The following is a 19,416-nucleotide window of genomic DNA, read 5'->3' as shown; positions in this document are numbered from 1 at the left end:
AGTATTTGGAGTACTAAACAGTGGAGATATGTAGCAGCCCAGAAAAGAAATCATGTTTATGCTACAGTTATCTCTGTAGCAATGAAGGAAGAGGAGAGGGGAAAAAAACAAGCAAGAAATAAAATAACTCTTCCACATTCATCTTGCCATCACAAAGTACGAGAAAAGTTCAGTTTAAAAAAGCATTATATTTCTTAAAAACAATAAAAAGGTAAAGAGAATAAAACACAGCACTGCTGTACAGATGGAAAATATGCAGTGAAGAGTTCAAATCACAAGAAAAATTGTGACAAATGTTGCTTTTGTCTACCTTTAAAGTTAGGCCAGGGCCTGCAGTTATAATTTCATAATCTTGCATTATTTTCCATCTCTCAAAAAAGAGTGAGATGGAAATCAGTAATTGCACTGCTTTTTTATTTTAACGCTATGGCCTTTGTTCAAGGCAAATAGATTGAACTGAAATTGTATTTTGCCATTAACAAAATGCAAAGGAAAAGGCTTGAAACAAAAAGCACATCAAGAACAATAATCCACTTGAAAATGTTGCAATGATGGGTACTGTACTTACTTATACTGAATCTAAGACTAGCCTATACTAAGCATACTGAATTTCTCTGAAAGGAAAATTATTTCTCCCCAACAATAATTGTTAAAGCAGCCCTACATTTGCCAAATACAGACAAATGCTATGAAAGTGAGGGGATGGGAAGGAGATAGAGGCACTTAGCTGTAACTAAGGCAAGCAAGGAGACAGAATGGAGGCAGAAACGGGGATAAGCCACACAACCTCACTAAGGCTAAGGAATCTAGAAAAATTGATGCAGTCCTTGAACAGAGGAGCTTCTCTCATTGTGAGCACCAACCACCTCTCTAGAATCGTCAGATCTTAGGAGCTTCCTTGGGCACGTGCAAAGCCGGGCATCTTCTCCTGCCTCCCTGCAGACCCCTCTATGCATGAAGGGCATCAAGAGGGTGGTAGGACTATTAGACTCTTGTCCTGCCTCGCTGAATGGGAACAGATCATTGCAGCATCTCACAGTGGCTGAACAGGACTAGAAATCCTAAGCATATTTACCTGAGGACACTCCTCAGCCAGAGGACAATAAGAGTTTTAATCTAACTCTGGAGTAACAGCCATTGAATTCAGTGGAACTTACTATAAACAGCCTCTCCCATCCCTTCCCTTGCACCCTTTACCTTGTCTCATTTCCCTCATGGGTAGCTCTCCTCCCATTCCTTTTCCTTCCCTCTGCAGTACCCCTTCCCCTCACCCCATCTCCATCCTGTTTACTACTATTCCTTTTTTTCCCCTCTTTCTGCTGGAAGATGGGTAAGGAATATGTGGATTTGTGTACTTGGGTGCAAATATGTACAAAAAAAAGCAGTTTCTTTGTATACAGATGTGGATAGGGAATCAGATAAGTTTACCAGTAGGATGTCTTATTTAACAGCTATACAGGCTCTATTTTTAATTAGTATTATTAATTAAATTAATATTAATTTAACTTTTTGTTCTGGCCCTGTCTTTTTTACGTAGTGTAATCTCTGGCCAGTGTATATCTACAACCATACATTGGTGTTGTTGTCTGGCATTTTTGTTTAGATTTTTTCTGCTTCCTTGTCTTTCTTTTTTTAAAAGAATTATCTTACATTCTCGAGGGGGAGAGGGTTAGAATTATCTTAAATTTTTGGTTTTCTTCCTTTCAAATAAATGTGAGTATTCTAATATGATGCCTATTCAAAGCATTAATCTCTAGTTGTCCTAGAAAACTGGCTCACTATTAAAAAAACATTCCTGTACAATTTCTAATGACTCCAAATGTGGGCCCACACTATAGGCTTCAACTGATTTAATGGTTTACGTTAAAAGCCTGGAAATTGGAGTTCTGTGGGAAAGGTCGGTTAAGGAATTATCAGTAACTTCCCAAGATACTTTGATGGTAGCCATGACATTCAGCTTAGAATAAAAACAATGCAGGTTGATAATAGGGTTCAACTGAAGCCTCGTAAAACTGCGGATTCTCCCAGGCTAGAATGCATTCTTCCCCACTTCGAAACAGGAGTGCAATTTTAAAATATTTCAGGATGATGGATACTTAACTACAGCTTTCTCACTATTTTTTCCTTTAAAAAAAGTTTTAAAAAACCCCAAACAAGAGAATAAAGCTACGTGTCATGCTTCCTGTCCAAATTACTTTAGAAATGATGCATGTCTATGCTAGTATAATTCCGAAAACTCACAGAGAAAGAAATGCATCATGTATCAGCAGCCAGAGCTGCCAAAAGAAATGTTTAAACTTTTTTTTTTTTAAAGAAAAAGTGTTGATGAAACAATGTCCACTGCTACATTAAGCACTCCCTCCTTTAAAATATTCTGGTGATTCAAAGGAACAATCACAATTTATCTTCGGTTAACACAATGGCAAGTTGGGAGGGGTATTTCCATTTGGGCCAAGCTAATAAATTGTTTCAAGATTTGGTATTCTTTCTATTTTAACCTAAGTGTGTATAACGCCACCTTTAATTTCTCTGTGACTATACATCTTTATAAACATTCCCCCATGTGAAGAAAACAAACTACAATCATAGGAACTGCAAAGATAATTTCTAATAGCTGCCAATTCTGTAAATACACCATAATCAAGATGAATTTCCCATGTGAAAAAAATGAGTATATCTATTAATTAGTCATCAGTTGCATCAATAAAGAGAGCAACCATTCTGCAATAATTGTAACATACCAAACACAACCATATAAAGGCAAAAAGTGTAAATACCTTTCCAAAATCACGAACATCGAACAAGTCAAATGCTTCAAAAAGTTCACTCTTCTTCATTCCAAATATTTCACAACAGGCAGAAAGGAATGTTCTTATATTCTTCAAACACAGAAACTAAAGAGAAAAAAAGTTTATACTTTTAGTAAGCCATTTAATTATCAGTGAGGATATTCAATTACACTCAAAAGCATATACCTCTGGAGGAGTTTTCCCCAACCACTATAATTTTCTAAAACCTTTATGGCTACACCACGAAACTTTTACACAGGAAACTCAGAGAAGGTAACAGAATGCTTGATATCTTCTTTGACCAACTGATCCTCCCAATGTGTAGAAAATTGCGTTTTGCTTTTTCCATTTCAAAAAGAAGTTTTTCATTGGAAGTCTACTGTTCAAGAAAAAGGAAAGAAATTCCAGTTTCCCTGGGCTTATGATACTGGTTTCATGATTCTTTGAATCTCCACAATTATAGTGGATTATAGCACTAGAAGCCTTTCCAAACTGGTAGCTCCATATTTACTATTAATCAGATTAATATTCTAATTAATCTCCATCTAAGGATGGTAAGAGTTTTAATCCAACACTGGAAAAGGGCACAAGGTTGGAGAAAGCTCCAAAGAACATCTTACGGCTGCCTATGTAAACCAGCAAAGAACTAGGAAGGGCTCTTTTATCTTGGTATGCTGAAGAGCAAAGGAAAGACTCAAAGGTGGGGGGGGGCATCATTATTAACTATTTTTTATGGTGCTTGTCTACTGCTTTGGTCAATAGGAAACAGTCAAATCTATACAGTAAAAATACAATACCTAAGATATTTTGACACCTAATATAGGAAATGGCTCTTTCTTGATGGTGAGGATATAGTAAAATTACTTTTTTGGCCTTGAAACTTGCCATTAAAACAAGTGTCCAACTCCTAAGCCATAGAAATGCCTGTAATTAGTTAATTATAATTACCTAAGACTATAACTGCAATTAAAAATGTTGTCTTTTAAAAATTGCCTTAAATGTTAAGTAGGTATATAATATACAGTTATACAAGTTGTTAACTATATAATTAGTTAACACTGGGGGGGGGCAAATGTTAAAAGGCCACATGTAATCAAAATGCTCAGTTAGAAGAAAAATAGATTCTGTAAATAGTTTTGCAGCACTTAAAATAGAAAGGGCCACAAAAGCTTATGGCAAGAGCAGAATGGAATGTAATTGTACCCCCTCAACATAATGCAAATACTATAACACTGGTAGGAGTAAAAACTAGTAACAACACAGAACAGAACCAACTAGCATTTTAGGAACATTCCCTCCCCCTCAACTCAGAAAAGGAGATGAAAGACAACTAATTTGATTTGAGGAAATCTGCTGATCCAAAAATTTCCATTTCAACTGCTAAAAAGCAACTTACATGTAAACTCAGCCTTTTCAGCTTCCGCCCCCCCCCCCACCTCCACCCTTCACTTCCCTTTTTCCCCTTGAACTAGAATGGAGTGCAAGCAATTTAAAAGATATTTCTCCTGCCAAGGAAACTGCTTCTACATCTCCCCTCACATATATGTAAGTTAGGACATCAATGACCAATGTAAGCCAAAGGCAGTATTGTTTGTTTATTTTTACAGAACACATCAAAGGTGCCGTTCACTTATCCTAAGGGCCAAACCCTCTAGAACAGTGCTGCTTTGGCCTGTTTTAAAACAGTTGCCTTTGAAATACTCTCTGGGTGGAGAGTGTTCCCTAAAATAGGGGCCACCAGTAAGAAGTTACTTGCCCTACACCCCATGAACATCACAAGAAGGGGCCTGCAGCAGGCCCACTTTAAGGGCAAGGGAGTCAAGGGAGGGCAATTCAGTTTTAGCAAGGTATTGCCTGATATATTCCAGTGCTGTGCTGTAAATGGCTTTAAAAGTGATAAGCATGTGGAACTTCTGATGGTTGAGCTAGACATCCCTACCAAAGCGGGAAGGCTTTTATGTCAGAAATCGGCAGCTGGATGCTGGATCCCGGCTGGCGAAATCTCTCTGGAGAAAAGAGAGATTGTGAGATAGCCCACGTGCATTCTGGACAGTCACTCCTCGTGAGTAAACCACAGGAACCAAGGTTTCACGGCCAGTTTATGAATCAAGTGGCTGGGAGTTGAGGGATACCATCTAAGCTCACAGTCATAACGCAGCCTTTTATGGACAAAAAGCTTGACCAAGCCTCGCTTCCTAATCCCCTCTGGAACTATTTTTTCTTGCTTTGGAAATATTAGGACCCTTCAGAGTGGCAAGTTTTTATTGCATTCACTGTGTGAGTCTCCTTCTCCTTCCAGAAGTAAATACGATTTTAGATTTGATTTTGAGGACTTAGAAAAATATTATTTTTTGGAATAAACAGCAAAAGGGTGTTTAGAGTTTTGATTTGGAAAGTTAAAAATGGGCTAAGGGTCCAGACTGACTTGGAATAAAAATTTTAAATTAATTATAAAAATCCTTCCCGTGGGAAACTGTGGTTGTTTGGATTCTTTGGGAAAAAATAACATGATAGAATGGGGTTTTGAAGGTTGGACACTAGAGGGAACTAGATGCAAATAAAGATTACAATTAAAGGAGAAGAATAATTAAATTTGACTTGTTAACAAAGAATGGAGCAAAATACTTTAACAGTGGGTATTTTGAAGGATATTTTTGAACAATGGACTCAGAAATTAATTTTAAGAATGTCTGATACCATAGATAGTGTGTTAATGATGTCACAGAAGAAAAACAAGCTATACCGGATAAGACTGAAATTGATTTGAATGTGGATTTAAATATGACAAGTTACAATAACAATATGGAAAAAGATGATATACTGTCCATACAAATGAAACTGGCTGATGTCTTAATGTTTAAAGGGGACATACACGTATCAAACCAGAGTGATTTGGATAACCTTTTCTTACTGGATGTACAAAAGAGATATGTTAAAATCTTGAAGGATTCTCTGAGAAGGGACCAAATAAATAAATACATCAAATTCTAATACAATATTTGAAAGGATTAAAAACCAAGATTGTTAAAAGTACAGGGAAAGAATATAGCGTTGGCTTATTTGATCAATGTTAGAATAGATATGTAGTTATTTCTGATAACTGTTAATGGACTTTTGCTGATAAAGAATGAATGATGAGGCTTTTGGTATCTATGTTTAGTGCTGACTGGAAACCCCTGACAGACTTTTTGCATGTAACAGGAAAAAAAATGAACTTATGATTTATGGTTTTGATGATTAGAAAAAAATAGATTATAGAAAAAATGAGAGTTATGTTATAACCATAGATTAGGAGGTAAGTTTATACTTATAACTACTGTAGAGAAAAGCAGAAGCTACTTCTTTATATTTTCTTTTCTTTCTTTTTTCTGCACTTTTGGCTTTGTCTTTCCTTTGTCCTATATTAGTTTTTGTTAGTCTTTATACTTTAAAAACAATTAATGAAATTATATGGAAAAAAAGAATGACAAGCCTTTTGGATTCTGTTTATAGTTAAGAGATGAGATAAGCGATGAAGAGAGATTTTGTTGTATTTTAAGACATGGTGATGTTACTAAAATTCTTCACACTTGCTGTGATAAAGAGGGAAGTCACTTCTAATATACTTCTTTCTTTTTCTTTTTTTTCCTACACTTCTTATTCTTTCTTTTTATTCTTATATTTTTTTATAGTTTGTATTAGTTTTTATGTTTTCCAATTGTAATCTTTAATTCATTATTATTTTAGAAAAGTGATAGCCATGACTTTGAATTGGGCCCAAAAGTCTACCAGCAATCAACTCAGTAATTTCAGAATAGGTGCTATTCTTACTTGATGGTATTGACCCATCAGGAGTCCAGCTGTCATATTTTGTATCAACTAAATTTTGGATTATCTCCAAGGCAACCCCATGTAAAGAACATTATAATAGTCTATCCAGGTGGTGAGCTAGGCATGAGTTCCCATGCCCAAAGCATCTTGGTCCAGGTAGGGTCATACCTGGTCACCAGCCAAAGCTGGGTGCAGGCATCCCTGGCCACATCTTCCTGTGGTGTGAGCAGGAGCAGCAAGTTGAGAAGGAGAGCAAGTCTCCATCCAGATAAACTACTGGAGCAGACGTTATAAGATCACTGCAATATCTATTGATGACAAGGAACTCCAACTTGACAGGATTTAACCTGAGTTGTTTAGCTCCCTCCTAGAAGCCAATCTCTTTTGGGTGGGAGCAATGGTTCCCATCTGTCTCTTGTTTTGATAACAAATGGATTGATCTGGTATCAAGCTGTTTCCTTGTGACCTTGTAAGAACCTGTTCTCACACATTGCTTAATACAATTTTGTTCTAAAGTTCACATATTTTTCACTGAGATACAGGTTTTCAAATAGTCTACCTTAAAGGAACCTTTTCCACATCAATATCTATATCATATACAATGATTCTAGAATACACTCTGAGAATTTCACAATATAGTCCAAGAAATGCACTCACTTTACAAGAGCCTAGCAGACCCTGAATAAAATATTCAGTTTATTATGTATTACAAAAGAAAAGTATTACAGACGAACTTGTCACAAAACAAGCATATTTGTACTGAATTTCTATCTCAGATCTCATAGTATTAAAAAAAACAAACAGGTGATTTACTCTTTTCTTTTTTTAAAAAAAGACATTTCCTATGCTCTTCAAAGACAAAATGACTCCATTATGACGAAACAAAGGACTAATATTATTCTTGGAAAAAATGACAACTAGAGGCAGAGGATTTCCTCATCCATACCCCTGAGTGAGAAAGACGTAAATATATATTTGTAAATAAAGTAAGTTACTCACTTATGATGAGTAAGGGACGTCTCAAAGATAATCAGGATGGGAAGGTTTTGTAAGCTGAGAAAGAGTTTTGTTTCTTTTCTATTTCACTTTTCCCATCCTTTCAAGTTGTTTCTATGGCAGAAATTACTAATTTTTAATTGCATAAAAATATCTACAAAGTTAATATACATATCTTGTGGGTGATGTTTAAGCAAAACCAGTAATCTATGTATACTCACAATTTTATAGTAGATAATAAATCAACTTGTAATTCAGTAATGGTGAAATGGGGTTATGACATTGGTTGGAGCTAGTCAGTGTACAGTATTTAAGAGCATTAAAACAACTATTTATCACCATTTGCCAATCCTGTCTCCATTGGAAAATGAGACACATCTTTCGTTACAACACTCAAAAGTAATTCCTTTAAAGTAACAAGGCCCTTGACAATAGGATGAAATCACTCCTATTGCTTGAAAGTGCACTTAGAGCATTTGGTTTCAGATTTAATGACTCAATAGCCAACTCCTTTGTCTTTCAAACAGATTAAAAGAATACTTCTTAACAGTTAACCTAATCCAATTAAGTCCAAATGTGCTATTAATGCTTCTATAGAAAAACAGAGAGGTTTACATTTTTCATTTTTCATCATTTGTCAGGGATCAAAAAAAACAAAACAAAACACAGAACCGTATAATGCTAAACATTTTTCAACTAATTACTTTTTGCAAAAGGGAAACATTGATAGAATGAGTAAACTTGATTATATTGTTGGTGGAAACCATGTCACTTTTCAAACAAATAAAGCCTTGTATTTAAAGAGGAGGAAGAATAGACTATATTGTTTTACAGGGCACGAAGTTTTGGCTGAGGCAGCAGATTTTGTAATAATGTCAAAGCACATCTTAAAATGTATGCTGTTTTATTATAATAAGCTATTCTATTTCACAATTCTAGAGGGACAGCTACTCCATGAGTGGAGAAACATTTTTTAAAATGAAATACTGCAGTTCAAATTAAAAGCATCAAATCTGACTTGACAGCTCCAGTTGCTGACTCTGGAGTGCACAAATATCTATATATAAACATTCTTAAAATATAATTTATTTATATAAATTTCTTGGAATACATTTGGATCCTGAAATCAGAGTGGAACAGTCAGTTTTTCTACTGATATAAATGTAAACAATATGCAATGCCAACTATGAAAATCTTTTTATATTCATCATTGGCTGAACATTAGCAATTAATTATTCCAAAATATTTTGCACACTTTTTTGTTACCTCTATATTCACTGCCACAGAAATGAAATAAAATAAAATGTATTTTCTTTGTAAACATAAATCGTACAATAACTTATGTCCAATGACTGTAATGTATATCTGCGAAAACTGAAACCAGAAATTGTCAAATGTCTATACATTTGGAGGCTCTTATTAATGCTGTTATGCCTATTAACAAAGAAATTTACGTAAAAGTTAAACATACGTAATTTTAAAAAAAACTATAAATCTAATGCTGCTTTGAAATAGCCAGTATTGCCTTCTACACCTAAAAGGAATTTTTATAGTTGCACTGCAATGGGGACTAATGGAATTATCTAAACACAGATATCTTAAATTTGTATGCAGAATTGATAGCCCAGCTGCCTTAATCTACTTTCCAAATTGGATGGACTTTTAACTCTCAGAATTTCTAGCAACTGACCTATAAAAAACCAAGAAAACAGAATTCAGAGGAACTAGATAAAAGACCCTTCTGTTCTTCAAATAAATATTGATTCAAAAGTATATGTTAACTAGTTCTTATAATAATATCTTAACTAGATATTATATTGTTGTTATTATATTATAATTTAAGTGCAGGGAAAGTGAAAGGTAACTGTTAAAATAACCTTCAAATGGATTACTGTCATTAGGTGGATAATGTCATTATTTAGCATAGCCAATAGATGGCACTGGATTTAGCTCTATCTAAATGGAGTATGCAGTTTCATGAGTTGTCCATGGCTACCTTCCTGATTCCTGCAACTGTTCTTACAGGACATTTTTTAAAAGCTCTGCATGCATTGTAGTGAAAAAGTAGTTGGGTCTATGACCCATGTTCTATTGAACTGCTCTCTTTTAAAAGATGTGTGATTATATTTCATTACTCCCTTATTAGTAAATTTTCCTAATCATTCAGACCCTGATGCTGTCTAATCAGTATGGTTCTATTTCTTTGAACATGGCTAAATTCTGCTTTATTGTTTGTAAAACTCACCATATTTGATCACACTTTTTGTTTATCTTTAGCACTCATTTTGTTACCTATTTGTGGAATTGTAAGAGAACTCTTATGAAAGGGGGTATTTCAAAACATAACAAAGAAGAATGGAAAGATGCTTCAGTTAAGTAACCTCAGAGAAATAAGTTCAAATAATTCACAGAGACCTGATCATAATGTGTTCATTAATACAGGTGGGCTGGGGTTTTCTTTATTCAGTTTCCAAGATTCTCTGTCCTAAATCTTTTTTTCCTCTCATTAAACCTGATTAATGAAACTCGTGGAACTCTTGCTTCCTTGGCCATGTGTTGCTATTAGGGGCCTGGCATGAATTCTGGTCATTGACTGCAGTAAAATTTTGTTTTTTACTTGTTTGTTATCTTCCTGACTGATATGACCATCTCACAGGGTCTGGCCATCTGAAATGGAAATAAGTTTATTTAACTGGCCACTGGTAGAATAAAACGCAAACCACTCGGCATACAGATGTTTCAGTTTTGGTATTATAAATGTAGCCTTCTCTTCTCTGTCCATGTCACTCTGCTGCTAGCACCTGGCTGATCTTGTCTGGATTCAAAACCTAAGCAGGGACAAGCCTAGTTGGTACTTGGACGGATGACCACCTGGAGTTAGGGATCAATCTGATTCTTCAGATTCAGAACCTGGACAGTCTGATCAGACAGAGACTTAGCCTACATTGCAGGAATTAACAGAAAAGGAAAATGAGGAGTGCAGGCTGGGAAAGTTGACCAACAGACTAAGCTAGGCAAGGCCCCAAACCCTGCAACACATTGCAAATTATAAGAGTAGAGTAATGAAAGTCAAACCACCTACTTGAAAGAAAGAAGCGACTCAGCAAATTAGTCAAGCAGGCAGTCAAAAAGGGATGTCTTTCTGACTTGCTCTCTGTGGCAAATAATGTTCTACCTTCTTTTCTGAACCTCTGTGCACTGTCTGGATTACCTGGCTGAACTGTAGACTGGAAACTAATTACTTCTGGATTTTTCTAACTCTTTTGGTTTGAAAAGCAAACATTTGTGCCTACATTCTTCCATATGTTTTAAGCAGAATTTCTAGCCTGCAACTTGATTTTGGTTCACTTCCATTGAAGATTTACAAATGCAGTAAAGACCATGAAGTGTAATTACATGTGTGTAATTGGCAGCAGAGAACACCAGGACTATACAGTAGGCTGGAAAGTCAAACCATGAGACAAACCAAGCAAACCACTTCTACTGTGGTGCTATGAAAGCCAAATGATGGTGTCCATGTAGTCACCAAGAGACAAGCTTGATCTGAAGATGTCTTTAAATCATGATATGCTACTTAGCACCCAGACCATTCATTTCACATACTGTATACTCTTCTCCCTTTAAGAAGAGGAGTACTGCATGCATAGATACAGTATGGGGAAAAAGCAGATTATGAAATGCTTCCATGCGAGACAAGTTCCAGTCTCAAGTCAATGAACCCAACCAGACAGACACAGCATAGAGAGTAAAGTGAAAATTAAATTGGATTCCAGCAATGCCATCCCATTCATCACTCCACTGAAAAATGTAAAAATCAAAAAATACTGCTTTGATATTTCACAAGAATAACCACTGATATCATTAAGTGTTTTAGGATAAAAACTAATAATCATGGGTCAGAGTGAGTATCTTTGCAGGAACTGAGGATTAATCTTCTACTTTCAATGTCTGTGCATGGATATATAGGAGACCATATATTTGTTGCTTACTCGATCTGGCATCCCACTGAGCAAGATTGATGTGGGAAATGTAAAGAGCCCATTATAGGAAGCACAGAGTGAAAACTGCTAATTAGACACTAAAAAAGGAAGAGTTTTCAGCTGCCAATAGGCAGGGATGTCTCTTTTATATTGAAATTCAATGCAAGATGATGGAAAATGAAAGGGAAGCATGAAGTAAGAGCAGTGGCTGTTCGTTTTTTCAGTTCAAAACATGCAGCCCTGAAAAGCAGAGGCAATTAAATAAAGTTACACTGTCACAATTTCTATGTTATCATAATCATGAGGAGAGCTGAATCACTATAATAAGATCTAATACTAGATAATCCATTCTGAAACACTAATTTCACTACTGAAAATATTTTAGAACTTTGCAGGAGTCCTACCTGAGTATCCATCAGGGCTACAAGCATGCATATCTGGATACAGCTTAAGGATCTTGGTATGCAACTTAGAAACAGACTACTGGCATACTGTAATACACTGCTGAATAGCCCACCTCAGTTGAATTTGAAGGTGTATTGAAGACCCCAAGACTGTTGGTTTTCAGGAACTTCAACGTTCACATTGAGACCAATCTCTCAGGGTGGCCTCATTCAGTTAATATCTACCTTCAACAAACAAATAGAACAGACATTGGATTTTTATATCTTTGTACCAGGTAGTATATCACGTGTCTTGATTCTAAACCTTGCATGATTATCTTGAAACTCAATTTTGGCCTGGACCTGAAAATGACTTACTGTTCTTTCTTCTGAGTCTGGCCTGCCAATATAAAACTCTGTATGTCTTGAACTCTGGGCAGAACCATGATTATCTATTCCCTAAACCCTTTGGGACAGGGCATGTACTCATTTGAAGATTTCAGTCAGCTGGCACTGCAAAATACCATTTCTTCTCCATTCACTGAGCACTGCATTTTATGGCATATCTAGCTAGCCAGCCAGCCAGCCTCCATGGGTTGAACAGAGATAATCCCATGGAGCTGAATATTAGTCCAGGTTCAGACCCAAGCATCGGACAGAGATGGCATTGGTAGCTCTGGTTGATGACCTATGTTGAGATCTGGATGGAGGTGGTGCACCTGTCCTGGTTCTTCTGCACTTTTCAGCAGCATTTGATACTTCTGGACCAGCTTTACAGATTGGAGGCACTGTTCCTTTTGCCTTGGTATTCAATATCTAGATGAAACTGCTGGGGGACATCATTTGGCAGTTCAGAGTCTGGTGTCATCAAGATACTGATGATATTCAACTGTACATCATGACCCCAGGCCAGGCTACAGATGCTGTCAAAGTCCTGTCCATGTATGAGTCTGGATGGGATAAAACAACAAAACCCTAGCAAGATGGAGTTACTGTTTGTATTTCAGGGGTCCTCTAAGACAGGGGTTTTGTTTGTTTCTTTTTGTCTCTGGATGGGATTGCACTGCCTCTGAAGGAAAAGGTCCATAACGTGGGAGTCTTCCTAGACTAGTGGCTCCTGTTGGATCAGCATGTGGAGGCCTTGGCCAGGGGGAACCTTTGCCTAGCTTCATGTCAGGCCCAGCCCAAGAACAACAGGGAAATAGTCCAACCAAGTTCAGTTCTTTTATTGCTTACACCATATAGACAAAATCTTGCCACACTAAAACTGTACTACTGCAACTAGTGGATATAGCCTGGGAGATTCTAGGGAGTGGCTATTCTAAAGCTCTTACACTTCCCATGCTCCTGCTCCAGACTATGTTGTCTCTTGTCTCTCTGTCCTTCTTGGAATGCGCCCCCTCCTTCCTGAGAACCATGCTCTCTTCTGCAATCCACCACACTTTGGCTGGTGTGCCATTTGTGGCCTTACCTGAGATGACAGAACCTGACTATGGTGGCTCATGTCCTTGTCACCAACCAGTTAGACTACTGCAACACATTCTAAATGGGGCTGTAGTTAAAGACTACCCAGAAGCTTCAGTTGGTGCAGAATACAGCAGCCCAGGTGCTCATGGGGGCAGACCATGTGCACATATTACACCTGTTCTGCAGGTCCTACACTGGCTTCCTTTCAGCTTCTGAGTGCAATTTAAAAAGCCAGTTTTAACCTATAAAGCCCTTTATAGATTGGCACTTGGTTATCTGCAGGACCGCATCTCCCCGCTAGATTCAGCCCAACCACTTTGATCATGTGGGGAAAAGCAGCTGGTTGTCCCTCATTTCTGGGAGGTCAAGGATGCTGTGGCCAGAAGCACTGTTTTTTTGATGATAGGGCTAGCCCTCTGGAATGACCTCCCACTGGAGATTTGTCTGTTGCCAACATTGTCCACCTTCCAGAAAAAGCTGAAGACTGAGCTTTTCTGGAGAGCTTTCAGGGCCTGGTTCTATATTTTGTGGTTAGGCTTTATTTGCCTTATTTTTATGCTGTTTCATTTTGTTGTAATTCTGTCTTTGAGCTACTGAGGCTTCTATGATTGCAGCAGCATACAAGCTAGGTAAACAGATAAGTAGATAGGTAATAAATAGACAAAGACACATAGAACTCATATATTGGTTTGGTTTGCTCTGTGGTTTCAGGTTACTTAAAAGGAAAGTAAGTGTCTTAAGCTCAGCAGAGGCTTTAACACGTCGGTTCTGATTATCACCTTTTAACAAAATTATCCCTGCAAGTATTACCACAATGTTTGGGAATTCCAGAGGTTGCCAAAAAAAGTAGGTTGGGCTTCACAGGTAACCCATTTCAAGACTAAACCATAGTCATGCATCTGAGCAAAAGATGCAAAAAAAAAAAAAAGAACAATTCCTGTTGAATCAAAGATATAAATATAAGTAATGACCACACTAGGACATAACAGACACTATTCCTAGGTAGATGCTCTGATCAAGTAAGTGCTCTGCGGGCTTCTGGGTATGATTACAATTGATCTCACTCCACAATGCATTGCACTTCATGGAGACATGTGGCTCTGCCTTCGTGAGGCCAATCCTCCTCAATCAGGTGCTTCAATGAAAGTGGTCTCTCTACATGTGCATACCACACATGCACTCTACTGGTTAGAAGTAGGACACCGCAGTTCTTCACAGAATTGCTCTGAGGGGGTGATTCATTTAAACTTCTATCCAAGCTAAGTGCTGTTTCAAAAATCTGTACATGAGTTGTTGTAGCCTATGTAGTACAGAAGTAAAAGCTAGAGGATCACACTAATTCAGTTCTGGATTTGGATAAGCCTACTTGTGATAACTTTGGTAAATTACCTAACAAACATGCAGTGCTGCAGAGAAAGCCAAAAGTAGGGTAATAAGCTAATTAAAAATACTGTCAAAAGTTAACAATTTTTCCCCACAGAAATCATTTCTCACTCTTTTACAGTTTTCAACAACCAAATAAATTAGTTCTGCTCTGCCACCACAAGTAATTGTGATCATGTTCAATACAAATAGCTGAAAGCATTCTAACTGAATACCATAAAAATGCTAATTCACAGTGCACCCAACGATTCTTCATGAGGCCCCAAAAGGAAAGGAAAAGCAAAGCAAAGCAAAGCAAAGCAAAGATTGTTAGAAGAATTGAATTATTGGTTTTCCTAATCAACTACCTTGACTCATACACAAGTAAAAAAGAATCAAGCCACATCAATACTTTTTAGACCATTACTTTAAAAGCCTGGGAATACAGGAATGTTTAAACCGATCCCAAAAGCTCATAAGACCTGCTGTCAGCTGTACCTAAATTGGGAAGAAATTCCACCATTAGGGCACTGCTTTGGGTCACCAGATAGTGAAATCTCTGAAAAAAGTAGCACCTCAAGAGTGACAACTAATTTTTGTGCCACAAAGTTAGGTTACCCAATCACAGAAGAACAATGGGAAAGCAAACTTCAGAGCTTACAAACAAAATCTGAGAAATCTCAGAGGACACTGAATAGATCTAGTATTAGAATGAGCAACCTACATCAGTACATTAGAAAAAACAAAAGCAAAACAAAAATAGCTGCCCTAGTAGATGACACTGAAACTAGAGTTTCTAGAAAGTTTCTAGAAATAATTATAATGCATTAAAAAGACAAGACTATCTAAGTTAGGAAACAAAGGTTGTTAAACAGAAGTTGGCTATAGATAATACTATGGCAGAGTTCTTAGTAAAGTGGTTAATGAACTGGACCCATACATGCAATTAAGAGTGACAGATAGCTGTAGAAGATTGTAAATTTAATTATATTATACGCTGTGCATCATTTATGCAAGAGGAAGAAAATAATTTTGGCCTCAAGGATTGCATATGGCACTGAATGATGGGCTGTGTTCTGAACTGATATAGTAAGGAGTCTCTGTTCCTCTCATTATGCCAGACAGCCCTTCCGCAAAGTAGTAGGAACAAAGTGCAGCTAGGTATTGGCTTGCTGGTGGAACACCTCCTGTCCTCTAAACAAATGACCAAGATTGCTATTTCCCTCCTGAGATTAAAAGCCAATTGGCCAGAGGGGTATGTTTTCATTAAGGAAAAGATGGACGTAAAATCTTTACATTGGCATCAATGCACGTACCACACAGAAAACCTACTGAGTTTATAAAGGAAATGTTTTAAAAATATTGGGCAAATTTAAAGGAAAAAAATTAAGTAGAGATGATAAATTAGAAGTGAAAATGGATTGAAAATGAACACAGTAGTAAAATAAATTCATTAAAAAATCTACTACACGATCATACTTCACTGGGCTCTTGAAGAAACCTCATATTTATTCCAAAATTCCAATTTTATTTTCATTCTGACCATACTCTAATTTCTGAAAATTTAGCACAACCTACAATAACCATCACAAAAGGCAAAACAGACTGTTCTATATGTAGTTGATTTTTTAAATAAAAAAAAACACAATCTGGTATCACTGAAGAAATACCAATAGCCACCACCTAGGACTTGAAAAAACCAGCATAAAAACTTATACATCATTCTGATGTATATTTGGTCAACAACAAAGTGGCCTCATGTAGAAAAGCAAACCACTTGTAGGAAAGCCATAAGCGTGTCTCCTGCTCACTTTGTTTTCTTTAGCTCTGAAGTTAAAACAGGTACAGGAAATTCTAAATCTGACTAAAGTTCTGCTCTGAAAAAACGTTTAATTCCTATTTTTTAAAAAATATTGCTTCTCAGATGTACATTCCACCCCCCCACCCCCAAGATAAGGCTACCAGATCTGGATTACACAGCAGGATAACCACCACATGGCAACAAAATAGTAGTTTTCTGTTGCCATCTAATTAGGCACCCAATTTTTGCAGCCCAGAACTAGTAGACCTATTTTCAGTTAATATGGCCCCTGGCAGGGAGCAATACAATAAAAACATTGACCCCCTGCCCCTTCACAGCACCTATGGCAGAGTAGAATAAATTATCAGGCAATAGGATTACAGACTGAGCCATTCTTTTCAATAGCGCATACTTGTAGCAGAATCACCTAACCATCATCATCAGTTTTCATCAGAGGACTGCTCCTGCCCAATTCTGCTGTCTTAAGCCTTTTAACTGGAAATGCAAGGATTGAGTGAGAACAGCTAAATAATATAAAATAAACAGGAAAAGTGCAAGAAGGAAGTCTGAGGAGGCAGAATGAAAAGAAGAAAATTACCATCACCTTATTTAGATGCTCAATGCTATGAATGGCTCCCAGTTCAGTGAAGTTCTCTGAGTGACTTTAGGTTGGTAGCTTAATGCACATATTGCTCTGCACCATAATTTTAACCGAGGGTGCCTGAATAAGCTACAATTGGCTGAGATCATATATTAGGGTTATTCTACATGGGCTGCAAAAACCCATATGAACGACAGAGGGCAGCAAAGATTTGAGCATATCTTTATCTCTTTATTGCCATCTAGTGATCATTTAGAGTTTTGCAATATATAATGATTTAGTGCAACCTGTGAATCAGAGCACTATCTTATTGGATTGCTTTTTATTTAAAAAAATAACATCAGAACCCTCCCACTCTCAGCTCCTTAAAGAGAGGGCAGGATACAATCTTAATAAATGCAAATAAATATTAGCATGGAATGTTATAGGGAAATAAATTCAAAATGCACCTGGACAGACAGCTAGCTTATCTGGAGCACTTGGATTCTTATTACCTGAGCAGGGTTTTAGTCAGCTTAGATCAGGGGAAAATAGCAAGAAAAAGGAGAAAAGCAAACAAAAAGCAGAGGCATTAGGATGGAACCACAGAAGCTAAAAATAGAACCTCCATTTGTTTGGCCTTCAAGTACCTTCCATAAAACATTTAGCAAGTAGCAGCTGGCATATCGATTAGAACCCTCTGATAGTGTTTATTTATAATTGCAACGTTTGGCACATTTTCCTGAAAAATCTATCTATGACGTATACACGACTATGTTTGGGGCATCATAAGTTAAAGAACAGATGCCCTCATCTACATCCATGAAGTTTTCTTAACAACTTTGGGGAAATGTTTGCCACTCCCTCATTCTCAGATTTTTTTCCCCACTTCCAAGTCTAGACACAGCCTCAGAATTCCCAGGTGGCCTTCCCATCCCAGTATTAGCCAGGGCTGACTCTGCTCAGCTTCTGAGATCAGCCAAGGCTGACCAGGTATTGCCACCTCCTAAGGTCTGGGGCATTATGGGGGATGTGAATGTTTGGCTATCATTTGAAGCAGCAGGAAAAAAGTTACCTAATGGGGAGTGCCAACCCCCTGGAGAAATTCAGGATGAAGTCCATTAATCAGATATGGCACTAATCTGTTTGGTGGGCAAAGGAAGCAGGCCTGGAACTCTTCATACCTCCCAATCAGCTCCCTATAGCTACAGGACATCTTCCATCAAATGTGCAGCCAAATTAAAGCTATTATCTATTGAAACAAAGATAACTTCTTGGATTTCTAACCACCCTCTTTTAATAGTGACAAACTTATTTTCCCAAAACTTCTTTCCTATGGGTGCATCATAAATTAATTTCCAAATTTAAAAACTGATGTTGGCAATAAATATTTAGAACCCTGCATATTTCACCTCTAAAACCAGAAACATCTGGGGGGGTTTTGGGAGGGGGAACAGGATTCTTAATAAAACCAACCGCTAGACAGATTTGTAAATTGTTGACAGAATCGGAAGTTAAACTTCAATTGCTGAAGGATACAGATGGTATTAAATAACTACATTTTAATACTTCACAACATTCTTTAAGGATTAGAGCCTGCCATCCTATAGCTAACTGATCCCTCCCTCTGCCTTTATACCAGCTGCCAATCCTTGCATCAAATGTAGTAACAGAGGAACAGCTGACATGTGTCTTGTATCAGTGGAAGATAAAGGAAGCAAAAGAAATTGCTTCTCTTTTGATTGCTTGTGGCTATTCTTATAGCTCTAGCCTAAAAGCATCTGAAATTTTTCGTACCTCAAAAATTCAATCTTGTGGCAGTTCTGATGACTCTCCCTACTCTTCTGTGTGCCCAGAAACTAAAAATGACACAAAAGCTGGCACTTGAGTTTTATGTCAATATTTCTATTACAGTTTCTTCTTCTCCATTACCATCCAAGCAAGGCTGGCTGGGGAATTCTGGGAGTTGAAGTCCACCCATCTTAAAGTTGCCAAGGTTGAGGAACCCTGCTCTACTCCATTTGTTTGCTTTCTAAACTCAGCTTTTGACAGAATGGTAAGTAGTTCATGCGTTTTGCATCAATAAAGATGGGCTAATGCAACCTGGCACTCTCCATCCCCAGTGGGAACAGTAATCTCCAGAACTGGTCAAGTTGTCATTCTCATATATTTGGAGCATTCCAGATGGAGAAATGCTACTACAAATTGGAACATGGGAAGTTCTTGGGAACATTCTGTGTTGCAGAAT

At 37.3% G+C, this 19,416-nt stretch overlaps 1 protein-coding gene across 1 annotated transcript in view; it reads right to left on the bottom strand.

The window, feature by feature from the left end:
* VAV3 (vav guanine nucleotide exchange factor 3) overlaps positions 1 to 19,416 on the bottom strand; it is a 192,427-nt gene that overhangs the window by 145,158 nt on the left and 27,853 nt on the right. The window contains exon 2 of the mRNA XM_088153533.1: positions 2,778 to 2,894. Within this exon, the coding sequence (XP_088009659.1) occupies positions 2,778 to 2,894 (117 nt within the window). The remainder of the gene's footprint in view (positions 1 to 2,777; positions 2,895 to 19,416) is intronic.

Source organism: Python bivittatus, unplaced genomic scaffold, assembly GCF_059951505.1.
Source record: "Python bivittatus isolate LINGU-HERP-01145 unplaced genomic scaffold, Pbiv_v1 ctg000700_np1212, whole genome shotgun sequence".
NCBI lineage: Eukaryota > Metazoa > Chordata > Lepidosauria > Squamata > Pythonidae > Python > Python bivittatus.
The sequence above is the reverse complement of the archived record's forward strand: the minus strand, read 5'-3'. Positions and strand labels throughout refer to the sequence as shown.